Source organism: Manis javanica, chromosome 6, assembly GCF_040802235.1.
Source record: "Manis javanica isolate MJ-LG chromosome 6, MJ_LKY, whole genome shotgun sequence".
Lineage (NCBI taxonomy): Eukaryota > Metazoa > Chordata > Mammalia > Pholidota > Manidae > Manis > Manis javanica.
The window spans coordinates 131786640-131813297 of NC_133161.1; the positions used below are offsets into that span (position 1 = coordinate 131786640).

Genomic DNA, 26658 nt, shown 5'->3' on the forward strand with positions numbered 1-26658 from the left:
CAAAGGGCCGCGGGCCGCACACACGGCCCCTCCGGCGCCTGGGAGGGGGGCCGCGATCAAGCCTGCGGAGTGGTGGGGCCCTTGCCCTCAGAGAATGGGGAATGAATGAGAGCATCCGAGGGAAGAACCGACTAGAGTTCGAGGGCAGGTTATGCCAGGTGGAAATGGGGTTGTAGGTAACTGGGGGAAGGATTCTTCGCAGAAGAACCTCGGGGCTGAGGCTCGTAAGCGTCCTCTCATTGTCTCTCCATCTTGCTCTGCGCAGGTTTCTGGGGAGAGAGTTGCCTCCGTTATTTCGGCTAACTCCAGAATCCTCAACTCTTAAAGCCCTGCAGGGAGACCATGCCGAGACCCCGGAAGAGGCTGGCTGGGGCTGCTGGGCCAGGTGAGCTGCAGCAAGGCTGAAAAAAGGCAGCCTCCTGATGAACGTTTCACTTCTACTCCCTGCTTGTGGGGATAATCCTTTGTGGATTATTATTCGTTGCGTTATTCCTAATCGCTCTCCGTCTTTACTCTTCCCACCAAAGCTCCATCTGTTTGTTCACTCAGGCAGTTTGTTCACTCGGTTGTTCATTATTTGGTGATCACAAAAAATACCTGCAATACAGGGTAGCATGTACTAGAGAGAAGGCTACGCAGTTCCTGTTCTCTGGGAAAATGTAACAGACGAAAGAGGAAGGGTCCAGGAAACTGCTTTGCAAGGGTCTGAGGGCAGGGAGGAATCCCTGGAAATGCCTCGAGGAGGAGGTGGAATTTGAGTCAGACTTAAAAGAATGGGGAGACTTAACACGGGCAAAGAAAATGAGATGTCATTTTTGTATTCACAAGGACGAATGGCATCCTAAGTGGATGGAGAGCAGGAACAATGCAATTAAAGGTAGAGAGTGTACCTCTTTTGGGAACGGCATGTGTTCCAGATTGACTACAACACAGGGTGTTACAGAGCACCACAAATGGTGCTCTAAGTTTGCCTATTAATTTCAAAGGGGCCACTAAAAAACTAGGCTGGGAAGGTTCAGAGTATTAGACATGCATATACGGTATTTAACGATGAGTGATGTAGGATATTCAGAGGCTCTGTAGTATATAGTCATTAAGTGTGGATTCAGATAGACCATGTGACAGATCCTGATTCTATCATTTACTGGATGTGTACTCTGGTACACATTTTCCTGATGAAAAGAGTTTTTTCATTGTACAAATTAACTGAGTTATGGTTAGGGTAACACATAGAGCATAAGGTCTGTCATACAATAGTAATTTAACAACTGTTAGTTATTGAGTGCCTCCTATGTTCCAGACATAGTCCCAGGCATATTTTCTCTAATTCTCTTGGGATGAAATTCAGTCTTTACCATACCTACAAAGTCCTGAGTGAGCTATTTTGTCCTTTTCTTGGAACCTTCACAGAACAGAAAGGCAAGCCACAGAGCACAGTGGGCAAGAAGGAAAGATGTATGAGATGATAAAAGCTAATATTTACTTAGCATTTATTATAATTCCAGGCATTATCTAAGCTCATTGTTTATATTATCTCATTCATCCTTCAAAACAAGTTCTGAGCAGGTGCTCAAGTGTCCTCATTGGAAAAAATAGCTTCAACAAAGGCACAGAAGAGAATGAGGGAAAGAAAACATTCATTGTGTACTTAATATATGCCATATACTCTGCTAGGACCTTTAATCCTAAACCACAACCACGCAAGGGATTCTTACCCCACTGAATGGATAATCCAGAAGATATCCTCTAAGGTAGGCATTCTTGTCCCATTTTTATAGATAAGAAACTGAGGTCCAGCGGTTAAGTTGCTACTGCTGGTAATGACGGTTCCAGGATTTGAATCCTGGTTCTATCCCAAAATACATGGTTTTCCCATAATGGAATGTTACCTTTCATCAACTATGACAGGTCTCTTCTTTTTTATGCTTCTATTGCAGATGAGAAAAGGCCAGTAGGAAAACGTACCAAAACTAAGAACCCAGGGGAGGCATCACCTGAAGTGGAGAACTCCAGCTCTCAGGAAACCTCAGCCTCTAAACATTGTGGGAAGAATCTAAGGAGCTACTGGCTGATGAAGTCAGAGCCAGAAAGCCGACTAGAGAAAGGTGTAGATGTGAAGGTGAGACCGACCATGTACCTGTCCGCAACCCCTTCAAGCCGTTTATTAAATAAGAAGTGAATATGGGACACCACAGGGTACCATCATTGTCTCCTTACCTTTGAAGCTTAAGGAAAAGGTAATAAGGAATAAAATCAGTAGAATTTTATGAATCCTTTATCTAGGGTAGAGGTCAGCAAACTGTTTATAAAGGGCCAGATAGTAAACATTTCAGGCTTTTGGTCGCTGTTGTAATTCTCATGTTGTCACAAGAAAATAGCCTTAGACAGTATGTAAACAAATGGTGCAACTATAATCCAATAAAACTTTATTTACAAAATCAGGCATGGGGGCTTGATTTGGCCTGAGTGCTGTAGTTTGCCAACCCCTGATCTAAGCAACACTTCAATGTTAGGTTGCCTTTCTCTTGCCACCTGCCACGCTCTCAGGTATCTCACTGCCAACAGTTGGCATATTTTCAGGGAATTTTAATAATAGCCTGGAAAAAATACAATTACAAATGTTATAGAAATATGTAATATATTAATAAGTGAAACAGATAACCAGATTACCTTATCATCTGGGCAGTCCATTCAACTAACCCTTTTAATTAGCAAGGATAACAAGATAATACAGGCTTGCTTACATTTGCTCAATTTAAGTGGCTCTGTGGAGCTACTTCCCAGTAAACTACATACTTCCACTATAGCCAAAAGCATCCTCAATGTGGGGGAAGAAACTGTTGGCTTCCATATATTCTTACCAATTGGCCCAGGATTGTTTAATGAATGACTTTTTATTTCCTGTTGCTAGTTCAGCATTGAGGATCTCAAGGCCCAACCCAAGCAGACAGCATGCTGGGATGGTGTTCGCAACTATCAGGTAAGAGGGTAAGAGCAGGACCCTGAGACCCAGGATAGGATAAATGCCTGCCTTCTTGGACTTATTCGGTAGCAGAATCTCTTGGCCAAGGTTGCTTTCTCCCAGAACCCCAAACCTGAAAATGGATTCAAAAATACCCTATTTACCTGATCACATGCAATTTGCAAATAGCCTGTGTTCTATTCACTGTCCTGGTACAAGTCTGAACATCATGGCAAAGGTAAGAACTGAATTGGGGAGAAGTTGTAAAAAAGAAAACTCATCTAATAAAAGCAGACTTGAGTTCCACCAACAGCTGTTGTTTGACAGCTCCTGAGGAAATAGTTCTTGTTTCTTCTCCCCTTGGACAGGCCCGGAACTTTCTTCGAGCCATGAAGCTGGAGGAAGAAGCCTTCTTCTACCATAGCAACTGCAAAAAGCCAGGCATTGCAGGACTTATGAAGGTTAGGTATACAGGCTTTGGTCTTAATCCATCTCCCCTGAGGAGGACTTATTCATGTAGATATAAAGGGATATAGCTTAAATAGGTAACAGAAAAGAAGTCCCCTCCTCTCCATCCCTGTTGTCATAGGAATATGGAACAACTATCCTGGCCCCTTCCTATGCAACAGGACTATAAAAACACAGGCCTCCTTTCATGGGCAACAGACTTCTCTCCATTTCTGTGCTTTATGCCTGGGTCTTTAACCCCAAAGTAGAGCTCCTCATAGCTTTTCCAAGCCAGGAGTTACTGGGATACAATTATTATATACAAGTAAAAAAACAGTGGTACCAGTAATAATCTGTAATACTTAGTTTTAGAACATACTTGTAAGATTTTTTGTCAAAACAGTGTTTGTTGATTTCCTATGCTTGCCTTAGACTGTATATTATTTCCAGATATGTGAGCCCTCACTGGCTCTACAGCAAGACAGATTAGGTAAGAATGTAGGGTCAGAAATTAAAGTTGGACCTGGATTAAAGATTGGCCATGAGCTGACTGTACAGGCAAATGATTAGAGACTTGGTTTTGTTTTCAGATTGTGAAGGAGGCTTACCCAGACCACACACAGTTTGAGAAAAACAATCCCCATTATGATCCATCCAGCAAAGAAGACAACCCCAAATGGTCGATGGTAAAGACTGCTATTTTTCCTATTTCCTGAAAGGGGAAAGGATGGACAGAGGGAGGAAAAAGGTCTTGGGGAACTTCAGGTCAAAGTACAGAGCGCCACTCTTACTCAGATGAGGTTACTCTGACTTTGGACTTAAGAACAGAAAGCCCTGCCTACAGGAGCCTCCTGCGAGCAGCGGCACACACAGTGGACAGTCTGGCTGGGTGTGTCTATCTGTCACATAGGTGGATGTACAGCTTGTTCGGATGATGAAGCGTTTTATTCCCCTGGCTGAGCTCAAAGCCTACCACCAGGCTCACAAAACCACCAGTGGTCCATTAAAAAACATGGTTCTCTTCACTCGCCAGAGACTCTCAGTTCAGCCCCTGACCCAAGGTAAGAGTGGCCCTGTCATTTATTACCCATACACCAGAATGACTCCATGAATTCACTTTTACTGGCTGATTAAACTTGGGTATGGCACTTACCTTCTCCAAGTCTGTCTCCTCTCGTGTAACCCCCATGAGGGAGGACGTATGTTCTGAATTACCCATAGTTAGGTACCACCAGCCAGCAGTGCTTGGCCTAGGGCAGAACACTCCACACGTGGTTTCAAATGAATGACCACCTGCTTTGGTAATGGGAAATACCTAGCATAACTTCCCTGTTCAAGAGGAAACACAGACCTAATTCTTCACTTTCTTTTCCCTTTTTGGTAGAGGAATTTGATTTTATTTTGAGCCTAGAGGAAGAGGAACCGAGTTAACTGAGACACTGTTGCTGGAATGAGCAAGACATTACTCCAAAGAAGCTTTTATAAGACAAAAAGTGTGAAGAGGCTTGCTTGTTATGTTCACCTGGTGTTGTACATAGGTGGTTTTTGTGTACTTTGTTCAATAAAACATTAATATCAAAGTTGAAAGTTTTTCTCTTAAAGTAGCATTGGGGGTAGTAGAATACTCCATTTCAGATCTTTTACGTCCAGGATGGCTCTTTCTGCCCCTCGGCAAGCTGCAGGGCTGCCTCTACCATCTTCCGATACCAGAACAAATACCTGGGTATGTGGTTCAGTGTGTTAACCCACTTAAATGACTTTTACACCAGCCTTCCTCACCACCAGTCCCTGAAATCATGTGGGTCCCATGGGGTTTAAATCATTAGCAGTTTCAGGACAAGTTGCTGGATAGAGGAGTAAAACCAGAATTCCTTTCTCAGCTATGTGCTTGTCTAACACAGTGTTCAAGTGTTTCTTGTTCACCAGGGGCCACAGACCTGGAGAGGGCAGGTGTTGTACTGGATAAGGGTGGAAGTCTGTATTCCCCTGCGTGGGGGAGGACAGCGTTAAGACAGAAGAGACCACAGAACCTGGTGGACCGAGGGCACAATGCCTCCACCGAGGGGCTGCCTTTAATCAGACAATTGAAACAAGTGTTCTTTTTTTAAAATACAGCCATTGAAAAGACAACACATTAAGAAACATGTAAACACTGCAGCTGCTTAATTACAAGTTGCACTGCTTGTTTAGTACCTATGCACTCCCAGGTATGGGGACCTTTAAAGGAGGGGGATGGAGCCTCCTCTCACTTCCACAGTTAGAGAAAAGATTGGGAATGGGACAGAGTAAGAGAAAACAGAAGACCTGGCATGTGCACAGTTCCTGAGAGAATAAAAGCAAATTCTATCTTGTAGTTCTCCCAGAAGAAAGGTTTAAGTGAGATGTTAGCAAAGTTGAGAAATAAATGTGTTGTCAGTTGGGAGCAGAGGAACTGACAGATGCTTTCTAGTTAGAATGCCGGCTATTACAGGAGGCACACCAGAGCCTAACCCCATGCTGCGACGAAGGCAAAGAACACAGAACCTGCCTCCCTCATACACTTAAGCTCCAACTTGACAATTCAGGGACAGCTGGATGGGTCTTCCTCTGCCTGTAGGGACTGTCCCCTGCACCTGAACCTGGGGTCCAGCCTGGGGAAACTGCCTTAGCTTCCTTGGTTCTGCTGTCCCCCGCCAGTCTCCAGGCATCCCAAATGCCTTTCCCTCCAGTCCCAGTTCTGATCCGTAAGCCCTGCCTAAAGGCCCATGACTGCACTGCTTTCTGAGGAAAAGAGTCCCCAAATGAAAGGCTGACACAGGAACCAACCCCTCTGCTTTCAAATTTAAAGAGAACTCAGACTGCCCAATATTGTAGTTATTGGCCAGAGGGGTCTTCCTGGACCTTCTAGAAGGGAAGTGAAGCCAACAGGAGAGCAGTTCCTGGTCATTTCCAGATGAAGCAGAAAAGGATGTCAATACCTGTACTACAATAGGCCCTCGCACAGCACAACAGGGAAAGTCCCCTCTCCTCCAGCGTGACAATACCCACAAGTTTTTCTATATGTGGTTTTAAACAAACACCCATGGTCCTGATCTGGTCAGTGAACTGGAAGATGACATGATTTGCCAGGCAGACTTATTCTCAAGTTGTGTAGCTGAGTCTTCTGCCAAGGCCCTTTAACTGGTAAGCAGGAAGCGACAAGGCTTGCGCGATAGTAAAAACAAAACCCTCAAGGGTTTGAAACCAAGCCCCAACTCGTAGAAATTAAATGGAGACAAGGAGTGATGAGGAATCACACTTAGGGAGCAAAGAGATCTAGGCCCTTCCCAGGATCTCTTCCTACAGAAAACAGGTGCCCTTGTCTAGGCTCACTGGGGCACACTGAGCAATACCCCAAGACCACGTGGTGAAGGCAGGCAGCCACCATGCGGTCACCATCCTCCCCCTCAGCGGGCCTGGCGTGGCCTCCTGTGTTCGGCCGTGCCGCCATCCATGCGTGACACTGACCCTGTGGTGCCTCTGTGCCCAGGATTTCTCATGGGTGAGGGGACAATCAGCCAAAAGCCCTTCCACAGGCTCCTGTTCCAGAATGTTACTGACAAGAGTCCATAGAAGATGGAGAAGAGAAGGGAGATGACTGGGTCCAGCGGTGAGAGAAAGGCCAGAAAGGAGGTGGCTTGTGGAAACCTCTCAAGCACCACATCCAAGACTCCCAAAGAGGTAGCTTCCTGATCTTGAGTCTCCCCCCTGCCATTTAGGGTGGGGCAGGCCCAACTCCTTCTGCCACTACCTCAGGGACAGTAGATGGGAGTGTAAGACGTGGATACCAAGGGCCCTGTTGGCAGCTTGGAATCCCAGGGACGTGCTCAGATCCTGTACCAAGCTCAGAGCCAGGAACCAAGGATGCCTGCCCTCTGCTCGCCTAGCAGATGTAGGGCAGCCCCACATGGAAGGCCTCCACAGAAGGCTCTTTTCCCAGAGAGGGACTAGCTTCCAGGTGCTACCTCTCCCTATTCCCACAACAGCCGTAGAACCCCAAGGACACTGCTTCCCAACCCAAGCCCCTTAGGTTCTTCAGAAAAAAGAATTTAAGTCAAAACATGATTTGTTTTCAGGTTGCAAGTAACGGGTCAGTTGAGGATCATACCGTCTGCCCCGACCCCAAGCCGCTGGTGTTTGGTAGACGGGGGTGCTGGGGTGCAAGCCCAGCAGCTTCTGGGCCCCAGGGGCCTACTGCCTGCTGTTGTTGTCAGACAGCTGGTTGGGGGTCCGCACCTCACCCAGGGAGGTTGTGCCCTCGAAGCGCTGTGAAGCGATGGCTGCCTGGTGGGACATGCTCTTCCGTACGATGTCACCCTTCCGCCACAGCACCACTTCCTGTAGAGTTGGAAGAGGGTGGCAACATGACACCATTAGAGGGATGCAGAGGGATGGGTTTTCCACAGGCTCCAACTTGCTACTTGGGGAATCTTGGGGAAGAGCCTCCTCTGCTCATCTCTCACCAAGATGGCTGCTGCCCATGCTTCCTTGTCCCCAAGGCTCCTCCTGATGGTGTGGCCAGAAGGGCAGAGTGATCACAGGGCTCGAACCCAAGGAAACAGACTCTAGGTATCAAGTGGGAACCCTTGTTCTTGCTGTGGGACTCTCAGCAATCCATGTTTCCACCTTGTAGTAAACCAGCACGTGGCACAGACACTAATAAGCTTTCTCCCCTGTACTATTCTGCTTACTGGTCAGGAATGATGTCCCACCTGTGCTGTTCCTAGGCAGCCAGGGGCCTGGAGGTGGTGACAGGCCTCACCTGCTGTTTGAAATAGCGCCGTTCCTCCTCATCTATCAGCACCAGGTTAAGGTAATAGCGCACAGAGAACTTCTTGTTGATGTCACGCATGGTTGGGGTGAGCTCATACCCAGCCAGGAAGAGCCGGATTGGGATGGATTCTCCTGGAAGGGCCAGGCAGAAATCAGACCAAAGGACAAAGTGACCCAGTCTATCTTACACCATATCATTCTCTGACCACGGCAGGGGAGATGCCACCTGGACCTGTAAAGAACACTCGCTAAGCAAGTGCCTCTGCCTTTTGGCAAGTTGCATTCTGCTGCCCAGTGATTGATTTGCGGAGCAAAATCATGACTCAGCAGTTCCAGTCCAGGTCCTTTTGCGAATGCTGAGTGTCCTTGTCTCACCATCCAAACACAGAGACCAGTGAGCAGCAGTGAGTATGAACAGCACAGGCGTATCACTGTTAAGCATCTTTTGGTTACATGTAATGTGTCTAGCTGTTGGGGTTTCAAGAGCCAACTGTCAAACCCTAGCTAACTCATCATATAACTGAGCAATTCTAATGCCACCTCCCTCCATCCTAACTAAGGTATACCTCCCAAAACACATCTCTACTCTGAGATGGACTGGTACAGTGGTATAGTGGTCTGGAAACAAAAAATCTTTATTTGTGTCCCAGCTCTCCATTTGCCAGTTGTATGAATTCTGTCTGAGTAAGCCTGTTGCTTTTTCTGGACCTTAATTTTCTCATGTGGAAAATTAAAGAATCAGATTATATAATATTTTATGTCCCTTTCAGCTTGAATATCGTGCCTTTCCTAGTATAAGCAGAACAAAATTAGGGTAGTAATTCTACTGAGAAATGACAAATCTATGATGTGGTCTAAAGCTAAATATAAATGATCTTTTAATTATCTGCTGTCGGTATTGTTCTCTGCCCCATTTCACTTGTACAGGGAAAATGACAGTTGGCTCCATTTGCACAGCTGGTGAAAAAATGGAACATACAGAGTCAGGAGGGCCCAGTTCTGTCCCCCAAGGGCCTGACATAGTGACACCCAAGAATCTTCTGTTAGTGCCTGAGTGTTTCAGGCTGCTAAATCTACAACAGTCCTCTTTCCATGTGGAACAGACTGTGGGAATAAACTGAATAAAACTTCAGCATCACTAAGCACTTCTCAATGAAAAACACATTCTTGCTCATCTGTTGTTATAGTCAGTGAAGAACATAAAGGACTGCTATGCCCAAATAATCACACAGGTTCCCCAAATAAGAAAACTTTGAACTCCATTCATCCCAGATGTAATGCCAGCCAGCTCCATGAGGTGGCGGGCCAGTTTCCATCCAGTTTGAGGGCTGTTTGTAGCACCTACTCACCCTGGCCAGAGTACCTATCTATACTCGGTGAATACAGAGCACATATCATTTTACCAGAGCAAGAACTAAGTAACATAAATGACTATTCTGCCTTAGTCTCTTGTTTCTAGGAGCAAAGTATATCAAAATGTCAATAGGAAAAAGTAATAAAATGGTCAAACTGTATCTACTAAGCCACTACTTTTCAACCTTTTTTGTTAATAGAGGTTAATTTCTGAGGTCCACTTTGCAGTACAAACTCAATATATAAACAAGGCTGAGTGGAGCTCTTTCAGGTGAAGGTGCGGTTCTTAAGAGTTCCACATCTCAGCCCTCTTTTTCCTTCTTCTCGGGACCCACAGGTACAGTGGAGATCAGGAAGTCATAGAAAATCTTACTTTAACTTATAATCCCTCAAGCCCCTCCAAAGTTCTGTGTGGGGCCTGGGAAGTGTGGCTGTGGCTTGGGGGCTGGGGCACTCACCTCTCACTGGTGCTCCATCCATGATCTCATACTTGGCTATCGTGTCGTTCTCATGGTATACATTGGGACCCGTGCCTGTCGTTTCCCGCTTGATGATGTCTATCTCCATGTGCTTGATTTTGATTCTCACCAGCAGGAAGTATATTTTCCCTACAATGACATCTTTCAAATGGTATCTGAGAAAGAGAAGAAAAGATGTGTGTACAGCAGCTGACATTTGTAGACCTTCCTGACTCAGGAGAGGGGACACCACCAGCATGTAGGCTAAGTTTGGAGTCACTGCACTCACCCATACTGCCACCCACATCGTCACTGCAGAATCATGTCCCAGTGCGTTCTTTACCTGAATCACAGTAACTTCTGTCCCTTCCATTACAGATACAGCTGAAAGGGCATCTTTCCTGCATGTTATGTCACCATTTCTGCTGCTCATCTGCTCTGTCTCCTCAGTCCTTTAACTCCTTTTGTACCTTTTTCATTTGTGTTTGTGGTTTCTTAGATATCCTTATGTGTGAGAGGTCAGTCCTCCAATTCCAGGAGCAAGGTTGATTATACAATTGGCTCTTTCTCTCTTAAGCTCCACAAAATGTTTTTTGGGGACTGGGTCTTGATGGCCCCCAGCACACGGTTTCATCTGCTGTGGACCTGACAGGAAGGCAGAACAGTAGGGCAGGATGCATACACCAGTAGCCACTTTGAGCTTTGCTGCCACGGCTTGTGCTCTGTGGGATGTCAGGGATTGGGCCACGTTACACAACATTTTCTGATCCCCCCTGCTCCTCTCTGTGGATCAGCCAGCAGTACTGGTGGTCTGCATGTGCACAGTCCTGTACCAGGCACTGCTGCAGAGGGCAAAATCGTCCACCTGGAAGCTCAGAATCACAGCACATGCGCAAATTTTTCAATTTAGATTTTTCAATTTAGAATTTAATCTCCTTATACTACAGATGAAAAAAACTAAAGTTGGAAGATAAGCAACTTGAGCAGGATTTGGGTAGGGACAGACACAGGCTCCAGGTTTTCAGGCTTCTGTTCACCCTACTGTTTCAGGCCTCCTTCCTTCCTGCTTACGATCTGATTGAGCTGACTGGACACTCTATGTAGATAACCTAAGAACCCTTAAAAATCAGAATGTAGGCCACTCACAGCATTTTAGAGGTAATGCTTAGAGACCATAGATTCTAGGGGTTTTCAAACTTTACAAACTGACCATTCCCTTATTCTAAATGAAATCTTATGCAGAAGCATTACTGCACATGAAACACAAAGGAGCTGCTGCTGTGGAGGGCCTAGGGACCTGTTCGTTTTCTACTTCACCTTCCCATATGTGTGCTTGAAGCCCACTAACTTGATCCATGCCCCTCACTTTTCAGATGAGAAACCCAAGGTACAAAGATGTTAGTAGCTGTTAACTTCAGCCCAACTCCTCAGGGGCAGAAGAGGACCTGATTCCAAGCACAGGCTCTTTCTGTTCCATCACTTAGACCAAGCCCTCTCACACAGCACAGCCTACTCTGGGAGGGCAGGCCCACATGTGGGAGTATCCCATCTTGGATGTTATGCAACTGACTCTCGGAAGCACTTTCACAACTTAATGTGGTCTCGAGCACATTGCTGACTGATGGCTATTCACAAGGTGGCAATGCCTGCAAGACACCCTTTTTACCAGGTGGCTGGGACTTTGGTATGCAGGCTCTTTTCCTGGAAGGCCAACAGAGCCCGAAGACTATGAGAGAAAACGGGGAGGAGCCTGTTCCCTTACATGTCCCTGCCAGGCCCAGATAACTTCCCCCCCAACTCAAGGGTGGGACCACCGCCAAAGCAGGGCTCTTCTGGGTACACTTGGTTCCAGGCCAGGGGGCAGGGAGAAAAAAACACACCTTCCCTGCACCCCGGTTCTAGGAAGACACATGTCCCTAGTTTAAAAAACCCTGTTGCCAACCCTTCACAGAAGAGCCAGCTGGCTCAGCTCCAACTACCCTCCCTCGATGATGGTGGGCCTAAGGTGAGGGTCTCTGCCCAGTGAGACCCTAGTTAGAGACTCTGTGATTTCTTTTTTTTAGCCCTCTGTGAATAGAATACACTTTTACTTTTGCATACTTGATTTTTCAAACATTTTCAGGGCTGTTATTTTGAGAAGATACATTTTTGAACTGTAGGCTTTGTGATTTACAAGCACTTAAAAATTCTGATGTTCTAACAGTAAACACAGTTTAAAATGCACTTCTCAACTTGCCAGTTAAAATAAAAGTATTTATAGACCTTTATAAAAAGGCCACCAGGCATCCTTTGGTACAATTCATTTTATTTCAGGGAGGACACAGCAAACTATGGCTGGTGTCTGGTTTCCTTGCTTTGATTTCTAAAGACATAATGTATATGGAATACAAATAATAATGGAATGGTATTCTGAGAATAATCTCACACAGAAGGAAATAGCTGTATCTAGAATCCAATAACTAACTTTTAAGTTATTTTAGCTTGACTTTGAAAGGCACCATAGGATGTTTAATAAATTTAAGTAAAATGAAGTTTTATTTTCTGGTCAGTTGGTCCTTCGCCAGCCTGGCTCGTATGTCCACTGCGTTATTGCTGTGACTGCCCCATGGCATTGCTGCCACCTGGAAGCAGCCAAGGCAAGGGACACTGTCAGCTTGCAGCCCGAGCAAGTCCTGTCTTAACCTCCCTAAGTAGTCCTTCCACCGCCTTGAAGCCCCACACTTACTTGGATTTATTGTACTCAAATTCGATGTGCAGGCAGTCCTCGATCCCAACCTCCATCTTGATGGAGGAGTTCAGCTCTGGGTATGTGCTGAGCGTGTGGACGACGATGTCCATCTCTTTGACAACATCATTGAGGCGGCGGCTGATGGTGGCTCGCAGGAAGTACCTATAGGAGGAGGACGTGCTGTGAAGGAACACTCCCAATCTCCAGATGCGACCAAGGTTTATGCACTGAACAGACATACTTGAGAGAACCCCTTCCACAGCCGTTAACCTTTAGGGCTTCTTACTCCTTTAAGAATGTGACCGTCCTCCCAGAAAAAATGACCATGTGCACTTATATGCAAAATTTCAAGTTCAGAAACCCTCCCCACACCCTTGCGAGCCCACACTCTAGGTTAAGACCACTGCTCTAAGTAAAAGTGATTCTCTGCTCCAGACTCCAACTGCATGTCATTCGTAGACCTTTCATGCCTTTCACTGTTATCTACTGTGCATTTGATTTGTGTGCAGGTTTTATTTCTTCAACTAACTCCTGGCTCTTTGGGCACAGGGATCTGTCTTATGCTCTTACATTTGCATGCCCTTTTATTTAACAATATTCAATCAATAAGTATCTTTCAAGTCCCTCACTGTTAGAAGAAAAGGGAATGGAAAAATTAAATCAGTTATTCATTTGTAAGCATTTATTGGTAGGCACAGGATGAATAAGACATGGTCTCATGGGAAGCTCACAGTCCACCAGGGGAGATGGGCAAATAAACAGAAACACTAGTACACACAGAAAGTGCTAATTCAGATACAGAAATCAAGTGGGAGGGAGAAAAGGGCATTCAGGAAGAACAAACTGTGTAAGTAAAGCAATTGCAGTAGAAAAGATACTGTTTTGAATAAAGAAAGTCTCTGGCTGAACCTAGGATCTGTGGGGAGGGGTTGCTGGGGTAGAGGACAAGTTAGAAAGACACAGACACAGCCCCTGAAGGGGTTAGAATGCCAAGCCTGCCCTCTACAACCAGCTACTTTATCATGACCTTTACAGCATCCCTGTTCCCTAACTCAACTCTATCCTAACACCTGAGAGAAGAAACACCCTTTAATTTTCTTCTAAATAAAACTTAGAGAATCCCCACTGCTTCTCGCAACCCTTTTATACATTTCAGTAACTTAGGTCACATTACCCAGGATATTTGTTCCTGACCCTCTGCCAATTGCTCAGGCTCGCAAGCCCCCACCCATACTGAAGGTGTGGCTTTGATGTACTAAGAAGATGAAATACACTTCTCCCCTTCTCTGCTTTTCTGTGCTGTTTTTTACTTTTTAGTTAGGGCCTCAACGTGTCTATGTCTACCCATCTTCTCCTCCTCTGTCTGGCAGAAGGACTCTCAACCTGAACACAAGTTAGAATCACCCTGGGTGGGAGGGACTTTAAAAATCTTGATGCTCAGACATATCTGACATTTAACAGCTCTGGAGAGGGACAGAGGGAGCCATCAACCGTTTTAAAAGCCTCCAAGTGATTCTACTGTGGAAGCCTTGGTAGAAAACTTTTTTCCAGCACCTTGAACCTTCTAACTTTTCCAATTTTCTCAATGTATCCAATGTCTCTCCAGATAAAGGCTTTTTCCTTTGAGTTTATAAAAAGTCCAGAACTCATCAATCCCCCAAACACTCTTCAGCCTTATACTCTTGACCTTTCTTTGGACACAGCTGTCACAGAGGGGTCCTATTCCAACCACTGAAGCTTCTTCTCAGTCCCTCCTCCTTATTCCTTGCTTTTGTCTCCATACCCAACCGAAACTGTTCTCATGAAGGTAACACATGGCCTGCCAGGTGCCAAACACTGTGGCCTTTTTGGGGCATCAGTTCTACATTCGTTTTCATTCTCCTTCCTCCTGCTTGAGATGATCTTCCCGTGGCTCCCCAGGAGGCACTGCCAGCTCACCTCCCCCAGCTGCCTATCTCCCAGCAGCAGGTCCTGGATTCTTCTCTCCCAGAGCTCACCCTGAAGAATGAACCAGTTATTACCTCTGAGCAGATGATTCCCACCAGTGACCTCTCTGTCCGAAGTGCCAGGCTTGATTTTCTAATTGTTTGATAAGCTTCTACTCCTCTCTATGCTACCAGTGCTTCAAAGTTTGAAATTGGATGAATCACCTCTTCCTCCTGATGGCCTCTGTCTGCATATGCACTCCTCAGTCAGTTCGCTCCATGTCTACTAAATTCCCCATGTTCTACCTGTTCCTCAGGTCCACTGAAGTGAAACTCATAGCACCTCACACTAGCCTTCAAACAGTTATCTCCACACTCTACCTATCCATCAAATATGACAAACTGACTTTAAGTCAGTCTTTCCAAGGAACCACTCCTCTGCTAAAAAACAAAGGAAAAAGTCCAAAAAAATCTTTCCATGTTTTCCCTCTGCCTATGTACTAAGACACAAGCCCTTAAATCTGGAATTTGCATGTTCCATTACACTGCCCTTAACTAATTCCCTTCTATACCTCCTCTCTCATCATGAATCCTAAAGTTTTTATCTAATTTGAACAGCAACACCTTTCTTTCATTTTTTTATTGTGGCAAAATATAGAAGGGGTTCAGTGCATGTATGCCACACTGCATAAACATTACAGTGAGTTGAAAGCAACTGAGAAGGAACAGAAGAGGAACTTTCTGACCTCCCCTATGTACCAGGAAGGGCTGGACATTCTCAAACACGAGAGACAACTCTGGAGTCTCACCAGCCCAGAGACTGCACCTTGTTTAAACAACCCTTATCTTCCCTTTCTTTCCTCCATATAATTGCCTTCCCAGAATCTGTTGACCCTAGAAGTTCAAAGTCCTTTTTATTTTTTGTCACTTCTCTGTAATATTACTGTTCTTCTGTTAAGATGCTTACAAAGCCCAAGTTGTAACTACCCCTTTGAGTTACCAATCACTGAGTTCCTTGTGCATGTGCAATACACATGCCAACCAACCCTTTTTTTCTCTTGCTAATGTCTTTTGTCAGTCTAATATGAAGGGCCCCAGCCAAAGAACCTAAGGTGGGTAAAGGAAAAAGGTTTTTTCTTCCCATACAATATATGTAACATAAAATTTACCATTCTGACTGTTTTTAAGGGTACAGCTCAGAGGCATTAAGTACTTTCATACTGTTGTGCAACCATCACCACCGTCATCTCCATAACTTTTTCAAATTCCCCAACCAAAACTTTATACCTACTAAACACTAACTCCCTATGTCCCCTCTCAGCAGCCCCAGGCAACCACCTTTCTACTTTCTGTTCCTATGAATTTGACTACTCTTAAGTGCCTCATATAAGTGGAATCATACAGTATTTGTCTTTTTACGGACTGGCTCATTTTACCTAGCATAATACTTTCTAGGTTTATCATGTTGTAGCATAAAACAGGATTTACTTCCTTCAAGGCTGAATAACACTACATTTTGCTTATCCATTCACTTGTCGGCTGACACTCCGGTTGGACCCACCTTTTGACTACTGTGAATATGCTGCCGTGAATGTGGATGTGCATACATTTGGTGGAGCCCCTGCTTTCACTTCTTTCGGGTAAATACCCAGAAGCAAAACTGCTGGATCATATGGTAGTTCTACTTTTATTATTTTGAGGAACCCCCAAAATGTTTTCAACACCTTTCTTTTTGGCATAAAAATGTTTGGGAGAAATCCACTGCAAAAAATATAATTAACCCCACAGCCAAGCACAGTGACTAAATGACTCTCACTGTTGCAGCCTTCTCTGAATGCAGTTATGGAATGCTACCTTCAGTGGGGGTCATGTCAGTGTTTAGCCTTCTCTGCCAAGATTGAAAAAGAGCCTACAGTCACACTTCTGATGGAACAGGGAGGCCAGGGGAGAAGATGAGAAGAAGGGTCTTGCTACAGTCTGCACCATCCTATACTCCGGCCTTCAGGTGGTGAAATGAGCTGACCTGATGAGACAGCATCAAGATCTGGAACCAGCCGTCCAGAGTGTAGGAGGAAGTCTGCTTTATCCCAGTGATACCACATAATCTCAGGTTACATGCAAGGCTTTGTAGCTGCTGTGGGTTTGTTTGTTTTTTTTACCCCAGAGGCCCTGGAATCAGTCCCCATCCTCAGAGTTTCCAAGACTGGAACAATAAAAACAATCTCATGCATTTAAATTGTGTTTATTAATTTTTTACGAACTTGTCACACTGTGTTACATTTTATTCTCTGGTTACCAAAGAGGGACAGATCGAGAATTAGAATCCAAATCTATTACCCACTTTTCAAGTGAGAAAGTGGAGTAACAGAACTCAGGATCATACTGCTGTTGTGTGGCAGAGCTGGACCAAGGAGGACTGTGTCCTGACACCACCAGTAGTGTGTAGGAGGTGGCTCCCAACAGAGTATGAGAGCCGACTACTGAATTCTAGGAATTTTACGAACTGGTTGTTAAAGACAGCAATTAAAGTTAAATAATATAAGCTTACAACTAAATGAATTACATTAAAAACAAAGGTAATACATACCAAAAGCTCAGTGCTTCCTGATTATTTTGCTCCATTTTACAATTCTCTCTGTTCTTGGGGGGAATTTACATCACATATCTCTGTGTGACAGTAATGCTATGGCAAGACTGTACATCTTTTCCCAACTCTGCCATCAGGGATATCAGGCTGGTAGCTTGAAACTGGCCACGGTGGGAATATTTACACTACAGAAATTGACAAATGCTACAAACCAGGAGTTTTTAACCCCAGAGAGCGCAGTGTTATGCATTTACCAGCACACCACTGCTCTCAGCCCTCTTTCTTCTTGATACCCATGTAAAGATCATCAGAAATGTGGACAGCTTCAGGTCCTCGTTCACAGCAGGTAGCTTCGGGGGCAAGGAGGGGAAACGGGGGGCACAACTCACCGTAGCTTCACATTCTGCCCTGTGTAGGACTCATACGGCTTCTCCACATGGGTGAATTCAAAGTCGAAGGCCTGCGACTGAGTGATTTCTCCGGGACGGGCCAAGTCCTTCACCAGGGACACAAACTCATGGTGGTTCCCACGGTCATAGTAGAGCTCTGGGGAGAGAACATAGCCTTTTCTACCATACCCCAAGTGACATGGGGCCTAGCAAGGGGGCTGCAGGAACCCTACTTCTGAAAAGACCTCCTTCCAAAAGAGACCTCCTCTAAGCTTGGTTTTGACTCCCTGTCTTTTCCTGACACACTCCTTCACTGCATTTCCCATCTACTGGTCTACCTACCTTCCCCCTTTCCAAACACTCTTTTGCTACATATAGAGAAATCCTATGGCACCTTAAGAACCCAATGTAATCCTGCTCCAGGACATCAGCGCAATTCCTTAATAAGGGATGCATAAGGGAAACTGCTACCAAAAACAACACATTTCTTTAAATCATTTTTAAAGATACTTATAACTTTTCAAACTATATTCATAGTTATTTAGTCATATAATCATAATAATAATCTTGTGAGAATGCTAGGACAGGCTTTATCACCCATTAAAGGAAATTGAGGCATAGCATGGCTTAACGATTGGCTTAGTCACTGGGCTGGCTGCAGGGCTGGGACTGGAACAGCCTATTGCTATGACCTAGTAAAATAAGGGAAATAACATAACTCCCTTCATAAGATTCTGTGAGAATTAAGAGGTGGTAACAGAGATAAACAGCACCTACTAGATAGCAAATACTCAAAAACATTAGCTGCTAGCTGTTACTACCCCTTAATAAGAAATCCATGTGGCCAATCTGACACAGAAGTTTTAATGTTATTCCCTCCATCTAAATCAATGGTCCTCAAACTTCAGTATGTATCAGAATCACTTGGAGAGTGTGTTAAAAGATTGCTGGGCCTCACCCCTACTGTTTTTTTATACAGAGGGTCTGCAGTGGGCCCAAGAATTTACATTTCTAGCAAGCCTCCAGGGGATGATGGTCCTGATGGTCCAGGGACCACACTTTGACGAAGCACTGCTTTAAATTCATCCTCCTTTGGAAATAGTTCTGGAATTTCTTTAGTATATATTCATGCCACCCATTTGTCCTATATTATTTTATGCCTGTTTGTACTCTGCCATTTAAGTGCTAACTTTTGCTACATACACAGTCTTTAGATATAAGCCCTATATTCACAACCTCCTGGCACACCCCAGTACCTGGCTATGCAGTGGGGACACTTAATACTGACTGTGATACACATGGCCACATCACAGTCAAACCGCCACCCCTTGGGCATTTCTGGGCTCCTGTCCTAGGCTAGGCTGCAACTGCAGCAGTGTGGCTCAGCTGGGAAGCAGAGCAGCACAGCACTCTCCGCTTCTGTGCTGCACTGCTTGGGGACAAACAGGTCCATGGAGAGAAGTGTCTGGGACAACCTCCTACTAGGCCCTCCCCTATCTCCACAGCACAGCACGCAATCTCTCTCAGGAACAACCTGAGTGTCAGGGGCAGTGGGGCAGAGTTGCAGTTGCTCTGGGTCCACCCCAGACAACACAAGGTCTGAGTTGTCAGGATTGAGTTGTCAGCCTTCTTGGGCCCAAGAAACAGTGTCCAGCCCCACCCTGGGGGAGAATTGTGCCCAAAGGAAAATTGGCTTCAAGTGATGCCTTCCGTCTTAGTGCAAAAAACAATCCTAGGAAACAGCTCTGACAAACCTATTCTACAGGGGACTTTTTTCTCCCGACAGGAGGCATTCTAAAGCACAGTGGGCTCTGTACTAAGATTTACCCATAGTGGAGGGGGAAGTAGTGTGGTTAATCCTACTAAACTAGTGCTGCCACTTCTTTATGAAATTACATTATATTCTGTGATTACAGTTTGTTGATTTCCTATGTAGTTACATTTTGATCCATCTTACATTACAAATGATTCACCTTTGCTTCCAAACACTAAATGGAATCATCAGCGGGCAGTGAGAATCCACAAAGCTGCTACATGGGAGAGGGCAGCTGCGAACTATGAGAGAAAGGATAAGGAAAGGTGAGCAACTCCTTTGTCATTTTAAAATTCAGGAACTGTGTCCCCAGTAGAAGTAAGGATGTGCAGTGACTAGGTGGGAACAGAGGCACTGGCCAGCCCGTGACCAGGGCTTCTCCACTGGTTCTTGCTGGCCCATTGCTACATGAGCCCTTGTTGATGATCCTGGCTCCTAAATGGAAACCAACCCCTTACCTGGGGAACCTGGGGTCTCAGTTTCCAAGCACTCAGTTCTGGCCCTATTTCAGGGGACAGAAGCAGGCAGAGCAAGGACCCAGTGTCCATGAACTCTAAGTGGGAAATCCCAGAGTCAAGAGGCAGATGGGAAGAGAAGGGTGGAAAAATACACAAATGTGATCACACAGCCCAAAGACGACATGAAAAACAGAAGGACCTACAAGTGAGCGCTGGCTCAAGGAGCACTCAGGCTGCCAGCATCTGGGATCCTGGCAATGGACAGCCTGACCCAGCAGAGGAACCTGGCTGCAGCTGGGACCTTTGGCAGGCGAGGTCCTACCCCACATAGCATCACGTTCCCCCAAGAGCTTTTCCTCCCAGCCACATGTTTACACTCAATCCTGCATGAAATGTCATGGGAGAGTGGCCAGTGTGTAGTCTGAGTGGAGCTGTACTGGGCTTCCTAATTTTTTATTGACAAGCCATGTGTGATGCTTTTGCAAACATTGTGGGCAAAGGGGCAGAAGCAGCGGCCATACTTGGCTATTTGCCAGAAAGTTTGGTTCCATCTCCATTTAAAATAAAACAGAAAATCTAGGCTGTTCTAGGAGGAGGTTTGGGCCCTAAAGAGAATCTAAGCTGCCTCTATTCTATCACAAAGATGCAGCCACAAGTCATTCCTTGTCCTGCCCAACTTCCAAAGCCCACAGGACCAGTCATTTCAGGCCAGAGATAGGAGCTGATGAAGTGTTTTGTGAAGGTAACTTCCCTGTCTTGAGCCTCCTTCTGGGCCCAACGGAAGGAAACAACTTTTGTAGTCAGAACGGTTTATGGTGAAACTTGTCACTAACAGCTGAAGAGTGAATTTGCAACTTCAGAAGGAGAGTGAGCCAGCTCTGCATCCCAAGGGTGAGAAGACACCCCAAGGCTTGCTGCTGGGCCAGCACCCTGTTTGATGCAGGCTTCACGCTGGTCCTGTAAGTCAACATGGACAAAAAGGCCTCTCCTGATGTTCCCAGCCACTGTTTGCTGATGGCAACGCAGCAAGAGTCATGCTCACCAACTACTCAGAACTCCTGGACCCTGGTAAACCTGCCGGAGCAGCAGCAATTCCAGCCTGCCCATATCCGGCCAGACACAGCTCTGCTCCAAGCCCTGCAGCAACTTATTAATAGAACAGAATCAAGCCACTTAATCTCAACATGCCTTTTACTTAGCATTTCATGGGTTAATGAGTTAAAATACAGAAAGTATCTGGGCTTTTACAAGCATAGGCTTGATTGGTGCTGATGGGTTCAGATACATTCAGTGGCATTATTCTGAGAAACTAAAAAACAAAAATAAACAAAACCCAGGTATTACCCATTTGGCTTTGGAATACAGGGATTCATGTATGCTCTCCTCTGCAGGTCTGGCCCTCTAATTACCTCCGGTTGGCTTAACCCCCTAGTCTCCAAGGTGGCCCAGCTCTGCCTTCATTCTCCACCAGTGTCTGCCAAATGATTCTAGCTGGAAAAGTTTCTCCTGCTTCTGACAATAATGGAACTTCCCTCAATACTCCTCACCTACCACACTGCACTCTTCTAAAACTTGGGCCATTAGCTGCTAGAGCAACATGGAGATAGCCTTCCCATGCGCATGTTGGCATTGTTAGAACACAGACAAAGTCAGCAAAAAAAGTACACTATGTGCAGGAAGAATCCCAACATGGTTCAACAACTTACTGAGGAGAGCAGAAAAACATTAAGCAACACAGGTGAGAAAACAAGGCCTTCGGCTCTCAGGGCAACATTCAAACTATAACATCTGCACAGCCAGTGCAGAGCCACATGAACCACAGATTCCATACCTCTTGTTTTCTTATATATGGGGTGGAGGCAGCCTCGGCTTGGCATAAAAGAGTCTGAAGACACATGAACCAACATCTAGAGCTAGTGCTTCCTCAGCAGAGGAGCCACAGGTGACTGCCCAGTTGGGGAGGCATCTTAGCTCTCCTTCAGTGGCCTGAAGAAAGGGGTCTCAATACCTCCACCCTGAGCAGGAAGCCCCACCTCTTAATAGGAACCAGTAACCCACACCTGCACTCTCTCTCTCCTTTTCTTTCATGAAAATAGTTCTGGATTATCCAGGAGGAAAGGAGGATAGAAACCCAGAGAATAGCTTCTGTAAAATCTTAGCTATGCCCAATGTATCAAGTCAGCAAATATTTATTGAACATCTTTGTGCTAGCCACTGAGACTACAGATAAGCCACCACACTGATGATGGATCAAGGGCATCCCTGGCTTTCAGAGGTTCAGAATTTAGTAAGGGAGGCAGGCCAGTTTTTTTAAAAAGTCAAAAGCTTATCATACTCTGTTTGAAAAGAGGTGCCAATGAGGCCTTGAGAAGAACAGTGGAAGAAGTCTTCAATCAACGTGGGGAGGGCAGGAAAGGCTTTCTGATGGAGGTCATGTTTGCTGGGCTTTAAGAATAAGTAAAGCTTGGACGGAAGGTCACATTTGCAGAAAGATGTTTACATACAAAGAGAAGACGCCAAGACTCTAGAAGGAACATGGTATCTTGAAAAAGCTCTAAGTAGTGAGAGTGAAAGGTTAAGGAGAGATGAGGCCAGAGAGAAAGTCAGGACCCACTCAGGAAAAAGCTGGAGGTACTTTTCCTTTTTAACCAAGAGACAATTCATCAGAAGAGATTTGAGGAGGAAACTGACACTGTTAGACTGCCTTCTAGAAAGTTCACTCTTACAGAAGATGAACTGCAAGAAGAGAAAAACAGTATAGGGAAGATGCCCAGTGAGGAAGCTGCTGTGATAGAAGTAATAAAAGTGTGTTGCTGGAAAGCAAGGAAGCACAGACTGCCGACTCTTACAGAGCTGTTGGAGGGGACCAATGTTCAGAAGCCAACTAGATGTGTGGACAGAGAAGTGGCAAGTCTAAAACTCCAAGATCTCTGATACTGAAAGGACCCAGGTGACATAGGACAAAATGGAGAAACAGGAGAAGAAGTAGGGCTTAGGCTGGAGTAGAAAAATAAATGGGCTTCTGCTTTAGCTGTGTCTTTGGGTGGCCTGTTGGGTGTCCAGGTGGAGATGTCTAGAAGGTAGCTGGAAACACAGGCATGGGACTCAGAAAATAATTCTGGCCAGAGTTTGGAAATCATATGAATATAAGACAACACTGAAGTCATGAGTGCAGATGAGATTCCAGAGCAAGTTACAGAGTGAGAAAGGACAGGGAGCAAAAGTTACCTCTCTTCCTGTCTTCCTCCAAAACCAAGATCGACATAGGAGCTTTTCTGGGCAGGGTCTAGGCCACTTTTTGGAAGGGGGGTCCAAAGAGGTCTGATGCAACAGATAACCAAACAGCTGTCCTCTGTAGAGTCCCTTCCACTGGGAAGGCAATGTGGAGAGGCAGACAAGTATACCAGAGGGGAGGCTATAACTGGTGAGAACACTTCAACGGACAGTCTGCATAGGAATCAGGGGTGACTGTAAGGTGACATGCTTTAAAGATCTAGCTCCTGAAAACTTCTTGATGGATCAAGTTTAACAGGGAAAGAGAAAATGACAATGATAATCTTAAATCTCTTTCACTACTATGCGTACTTTCTTCATGTGCCAGGCCCTGAATTTCATGTGTATTATCTCTAGTCCTCCAAGACCCCAGCAAAATCTGTATTATAAACAGAGCCTTACTTAATTTAAATAACCCAGGCTGCTTGATCCTCAATCATATACCAGGCTGTCCCTCTAATGAATACCTAGGTGGGGAAAAATATACTTTCATCAGGAGGAAAAGAAATTAATCACATGGATAATAAGACTAATCACATAAACCACTTCATTTTCAAGCTGTGGAACTCTTTCTAGGAAAGAAGGAAGGAAAAAATTAAGAACCAAAATCCAAGAGACTGTGATTTATAAGAATAACTTGGAGTTAAAATGCAAATCAGTGAGGTGAACAGAATACAGTATCAACTTTTCTTACACCTATGCAGTAAGACCCACAGTGCATGTCACACATACAGCCAGACCTCAGAACCTGACCAGAGTCCCACCCACTTCATACACAGTCAAAGAAGCCACTGAAGGAGAAAAACCACACAACCACAACTTTGGCTTAAGTTCCTCGCCAGCTTTGCTCTGGTGCACTGAGGCCAGCTCACAGACTGTCTTAGGTAGACGACACCAATACACCATCCAGTGCATGAAGCATGATCCCTCGACATCTCAACATACTCAGAAGATGATTTTGTCACCCTTGCCTTACAGGTGAGACAGCTGAGGCCCAGAGACGGGCAGAGCTTCCCCAAAGTCACAGGGTCAATTCAGCCCAGGGTGCTCAGGGGCCCAGGCAGTTATCACTGGAAGCAATAAAAGTTCCCTAGATAACTCAATTGTCCTGGGATTCAATAAGTTAGACAAGAAAAAACTAGGCAGGGCAGGTGCAGCAGGCAGCCTCCTCAACTCCCTTCCTCTTAGACTAGAGGAGGCCTTGACACCATTCCCAGTGAATAGCTCATTTCATACTGCTGGGGCAGGAGACATTCTGGTTCACTTTCACATATTCATGAGGTATCACCACCGAGAGTGATGGGACAGATACAGACAAACGTGCCTGTTTACACTCATACTGCAGAGCCAAAGACTCCATGCAATAACTTTAAAATTACTACTTGAAAATACTAACTATAAGTAGGCAAGGACTTCTGACTATCTCATACATTATGCTCAACATAAAATGCTTTGGATTCACCCTTTCTACCCAGTGGCTCTTTATTAGGGGTGATTTTACCCTCCTGGGACATAGGGCATTTCAAGACATCTTTGTGGTCACAACTCAGGGGTGCTTCTGGTATCTGTTGGGCAGAGGCCAGCGGCACTGCCAAACATCTACAATAGCAAAGAACTACCAGGCCCCAAATGTCAAGAGCACTGTGGAGAAACCTTATCGAAGCTAGAAGTGGAAGAGCAGAAGAAGGTATGAAATGCACTTTTCAGGCCCCTTTCCAGTACATAAAAGGTCACTCATATCCTGCATTTAAAATAACAACAAAAAGGTTTTTGTAGGATCAGTCTTTCTCATTTCATTTTCTTAAGTACTAGAGGCAGATACTTCCAGCTGAACACTGGACTGCAAAGACAGGACATATAGACTCAGGGTTCCTCCTACCTGTGCCAGTGATTCAGAATTGGAGAGAGAGTATTTAACAAGCTTTCCCAGGAAGTTCCTAAAATAGGATACCCATGCACTGTGTGGTATAGGGTATGAATTCTCTGCCAGAAATTCTGGAAGCCCATATGGGTATTTACTGTGAATGTACTCCTGACCTCATGACAAAACAATTTATTTCAGAAGCTCAAATTTTTATAAACACATGACTCCAAATTGTAGAATTGGCGACAACCCCATTTTGACTGGCAGGGACCAAAATCATCTGTATTGTTGCGACAGTCTAGCGTCTAGTTTTAACTATTAATAATCATGATTGAAGAGTGTTGGAGCACTGAGAAATTCTGGTCTTAGAAGCATAACCTTTTTGTCTTAAGAAAAAAATCAAGTCAACTGAAAACTAGTATTCTAATAAATTACTTTTAGAACAGGCTAGGTAGACAGAAAGACCGAGGCTGAAGACTGCAGGGTTTCTTTTTCAACCCAAGTATAAGGATAGACAGCTCAGAGTTCAGGTGAGCTAGGAGAAATTGGTGAGTCAGCTCTCCCACACCACAACGGAAAGAAAAAGGAGGAAAATGGGACTTCAACAGTGAGGCACAGAGGATAGACTTAACTTGGGTCTGACAGCTGTCCGACCGTAGCAAAGCAGTTCTGGAAGAACCGTCTCCTGCTAACAGACCCACCTGCGGGTTACTGCAAGAGCAGCTCACCCCGCAGTCCTGGAGGCAGAAGGCAAAGCTGAGCGGCATGGTGAAGGAACGGCTGGGGTGTCCCAGGGCAAGGGGCCCACAACGACAAGGCGTGCAGGGCGGCTCCGTGTGGCCCGAGCGGCGCGCTGTCACTTTGGCAGGGAGGACTGCAGCGGCAGGCTCCGACAAGCCTCCCGAGCGCGGCCCCGAGCGACCGCCCGCCCCAGACGACCCCCGCCCCGGGCCCACCCGACTCCAGGCTCACTCACCGATCTGTCCGATGAACTCGATCTTGATTCCCTGGTGCTCCAGCCGCTTGTTAGGGTTCTTGAGCGCGAGGCTCACCTTCCCGGAGACCGTCTCTCCGTCGTAGAAGAGGAAATACTTCTCTTTCTTCCCGTCCTCGGTCTTGTGCTCGGCCCGCTTCCTACTCTCCGCATCGTTCAGCAGGATCTCTACCTCCACGCTCTGCCCGAACCCGAAGAAGCTCATGTCGGCACCGAGCCGGCCGCTGCTGCGCTCGCGGCTGGGCCCTCGGGGAAGCGGCCCTCAGGGAAGGCCAGGCTAGCGCGCGCCCCGGCTCCGCGCCCTCGGGGCGACGGCCAAGCCCGCTGACCGCGGCAAGGCGGGCTGCAGTGCCCGAGGACCGACACCGCGCGGCCCCAGTGCCCGCGGCCACGGCCGCGGCAGGCAAAGCGAGACCTCCACGCAATCGCAGCAGGGCAGTGAGGGCCGGGGGCGAGGACGCCCACGGTGGGCGCGGGTGGAGCAGCGTGCGCGGAGCGGCACAGCGACCCGCCCAGCCTCGGTGGCCAACAAACCCAGGTGCTCAGGTCTCGGACGCGCTGGACACACCGCGCGCATGCGCACGCCTCGGGCCCGGCGCTTTCGCCGTCGGAGGTG

The 26658-nt window shown here is 46.0% G+C and overlaps 2 protein-coding genes across 8 annotated transcripts; one reads left to right on the forward strand and one right to left on the reverse strand.

Moving 5' to 3' along the window:
• Positions 1 to 6: 6 nt before the first annotated feature.
• THYN1 (thymocyte nuclear protein 1) lies at positions 7 to 4989 on the forward strand. 5 transcript variants are annotated; one of them, XM_017658590.3, is made up of 8 exons: positions 7 to 144; positions 266 to 385; positions 1938 to 2119; positions 2912 to 2980; positions 3331 to 3423; positions 4000 to 4095; positions 4320 to 4470; positions 4794 to 4989. In XM_017658590.3, exons 2-8 carry the CDS (start codon positions 343 to 345, stop codon positions 4838 to 4840), a joined length of 681 nt encoding a protein of 226 aa, XP_017514079.3. In that variant the 5' UTR covers positions 7 to 144; positions 266 to 342; the 3' UTR covers positions 4841 to 4989. The 5 variants fall into 5 exon arrangements, with proteins under 5 accessions (XP_017514079.3, XP_017514078.3, XP_036856770.2 ...); XM_017658589.3 differs by having other exon boundaries at positions 13 to 148; XM_017658588.3 differs by having other exon boundaries at positions 22 to 158.
• VPS26B (VPS26 retromer complex component B) lies at positions 2393 to 26589 on the reverse strand. 3 transcript variants are annotated; one of them, XR_005056654.2, is made up of 7 exons: positions 26025 to 26587; positions 17641 to 17797; positions 12737 to 12901; positions 10012 to 10187; positions 8190 to 8332; positions 7536 to 7765; positions 2393 to 3389 (listed from the first exon to the last, which is right to left on the reverse strand). XR_005056654.2 is itself a non-coding variant. In XM_037000874.2 (7 exons), exons 1-7 carry the CDS (start codon positions 26245 to 26247, stop codon positions 3378 to 3380), a joined length of 978 nt encoding a protein of 325 aa, XP_036856769.1. In that variant the 5' UTR covers positions 26248 to 26589; the 3' UTR covers positions 2393 to 3377. The 3 variants fall into 3 exon arrangements, 2 of the variants coding, with proteins under 2 accessions (XP_036856769.1, XP_017514076.1); XM_037000874.2 differs by having other exon boundaries at positions 7664 to 7765; positions 26025 to 26589; XM_017658587.3 differs by lacking the exon at positions 2393 to 3389 and having other exon boundaries at positions 5446 to 7765.
• Positions 26590 to 26658: the final 69 nt, after the last annotated feature.

What these genes read in the sequence shown, in the direction of transcription:
- THYN1 (XM_017658590.3), top strand. Translation starts at nt 343, where the DNA reads ATGCCGAGACCCCGGAAGAGGCTGGCTGGGGCTGCTGGGCCAG. An exon ending in GGCTGGGGCTGCTGGGCCAG is followed by an intron (nt 386 to 1,937) that starts GTGAGCTGCAGC and finishes CTTCTATTGCAG; the next exon opens with ATGAGAAAAGGCCAGTAGGA. An exon ending in ACAACCCCAAATGGTCGATG is followed by an intron (nt 4,096 to 4,319) that starts GTAAAGACTGCT and finishes TCTGTCACATAG; the next exon opens with GTGGATGTACAGCTTGTTCG.
- VPS26B (XM_017658587.3), bottom strand. Translation starts at nt 26,247, where the DNA reads ATGAGCTTCTTCGGGTTCGGGCAGAGCGTGGAGGTAGAGATCCTGCTG. An exon ending in GGGCAGAATGTGAAGCTACG is followed by an intron (nt 12,902 to 17,640) that starts GTGAGTTGTGCC and finishes CTCCTCCTATAG; the next exon opens with GTACTTCCTGCGAGCCACCA. An exon ending in GGCGCTATTTCAAACAGCAG is followed by an intron (nt 7,766 to 8,189) that starts GTGAGGCCTGTC and finishes CCAACTCTACAG; the next exon opens with GAAGTGGTGCTGTGGCGGAA.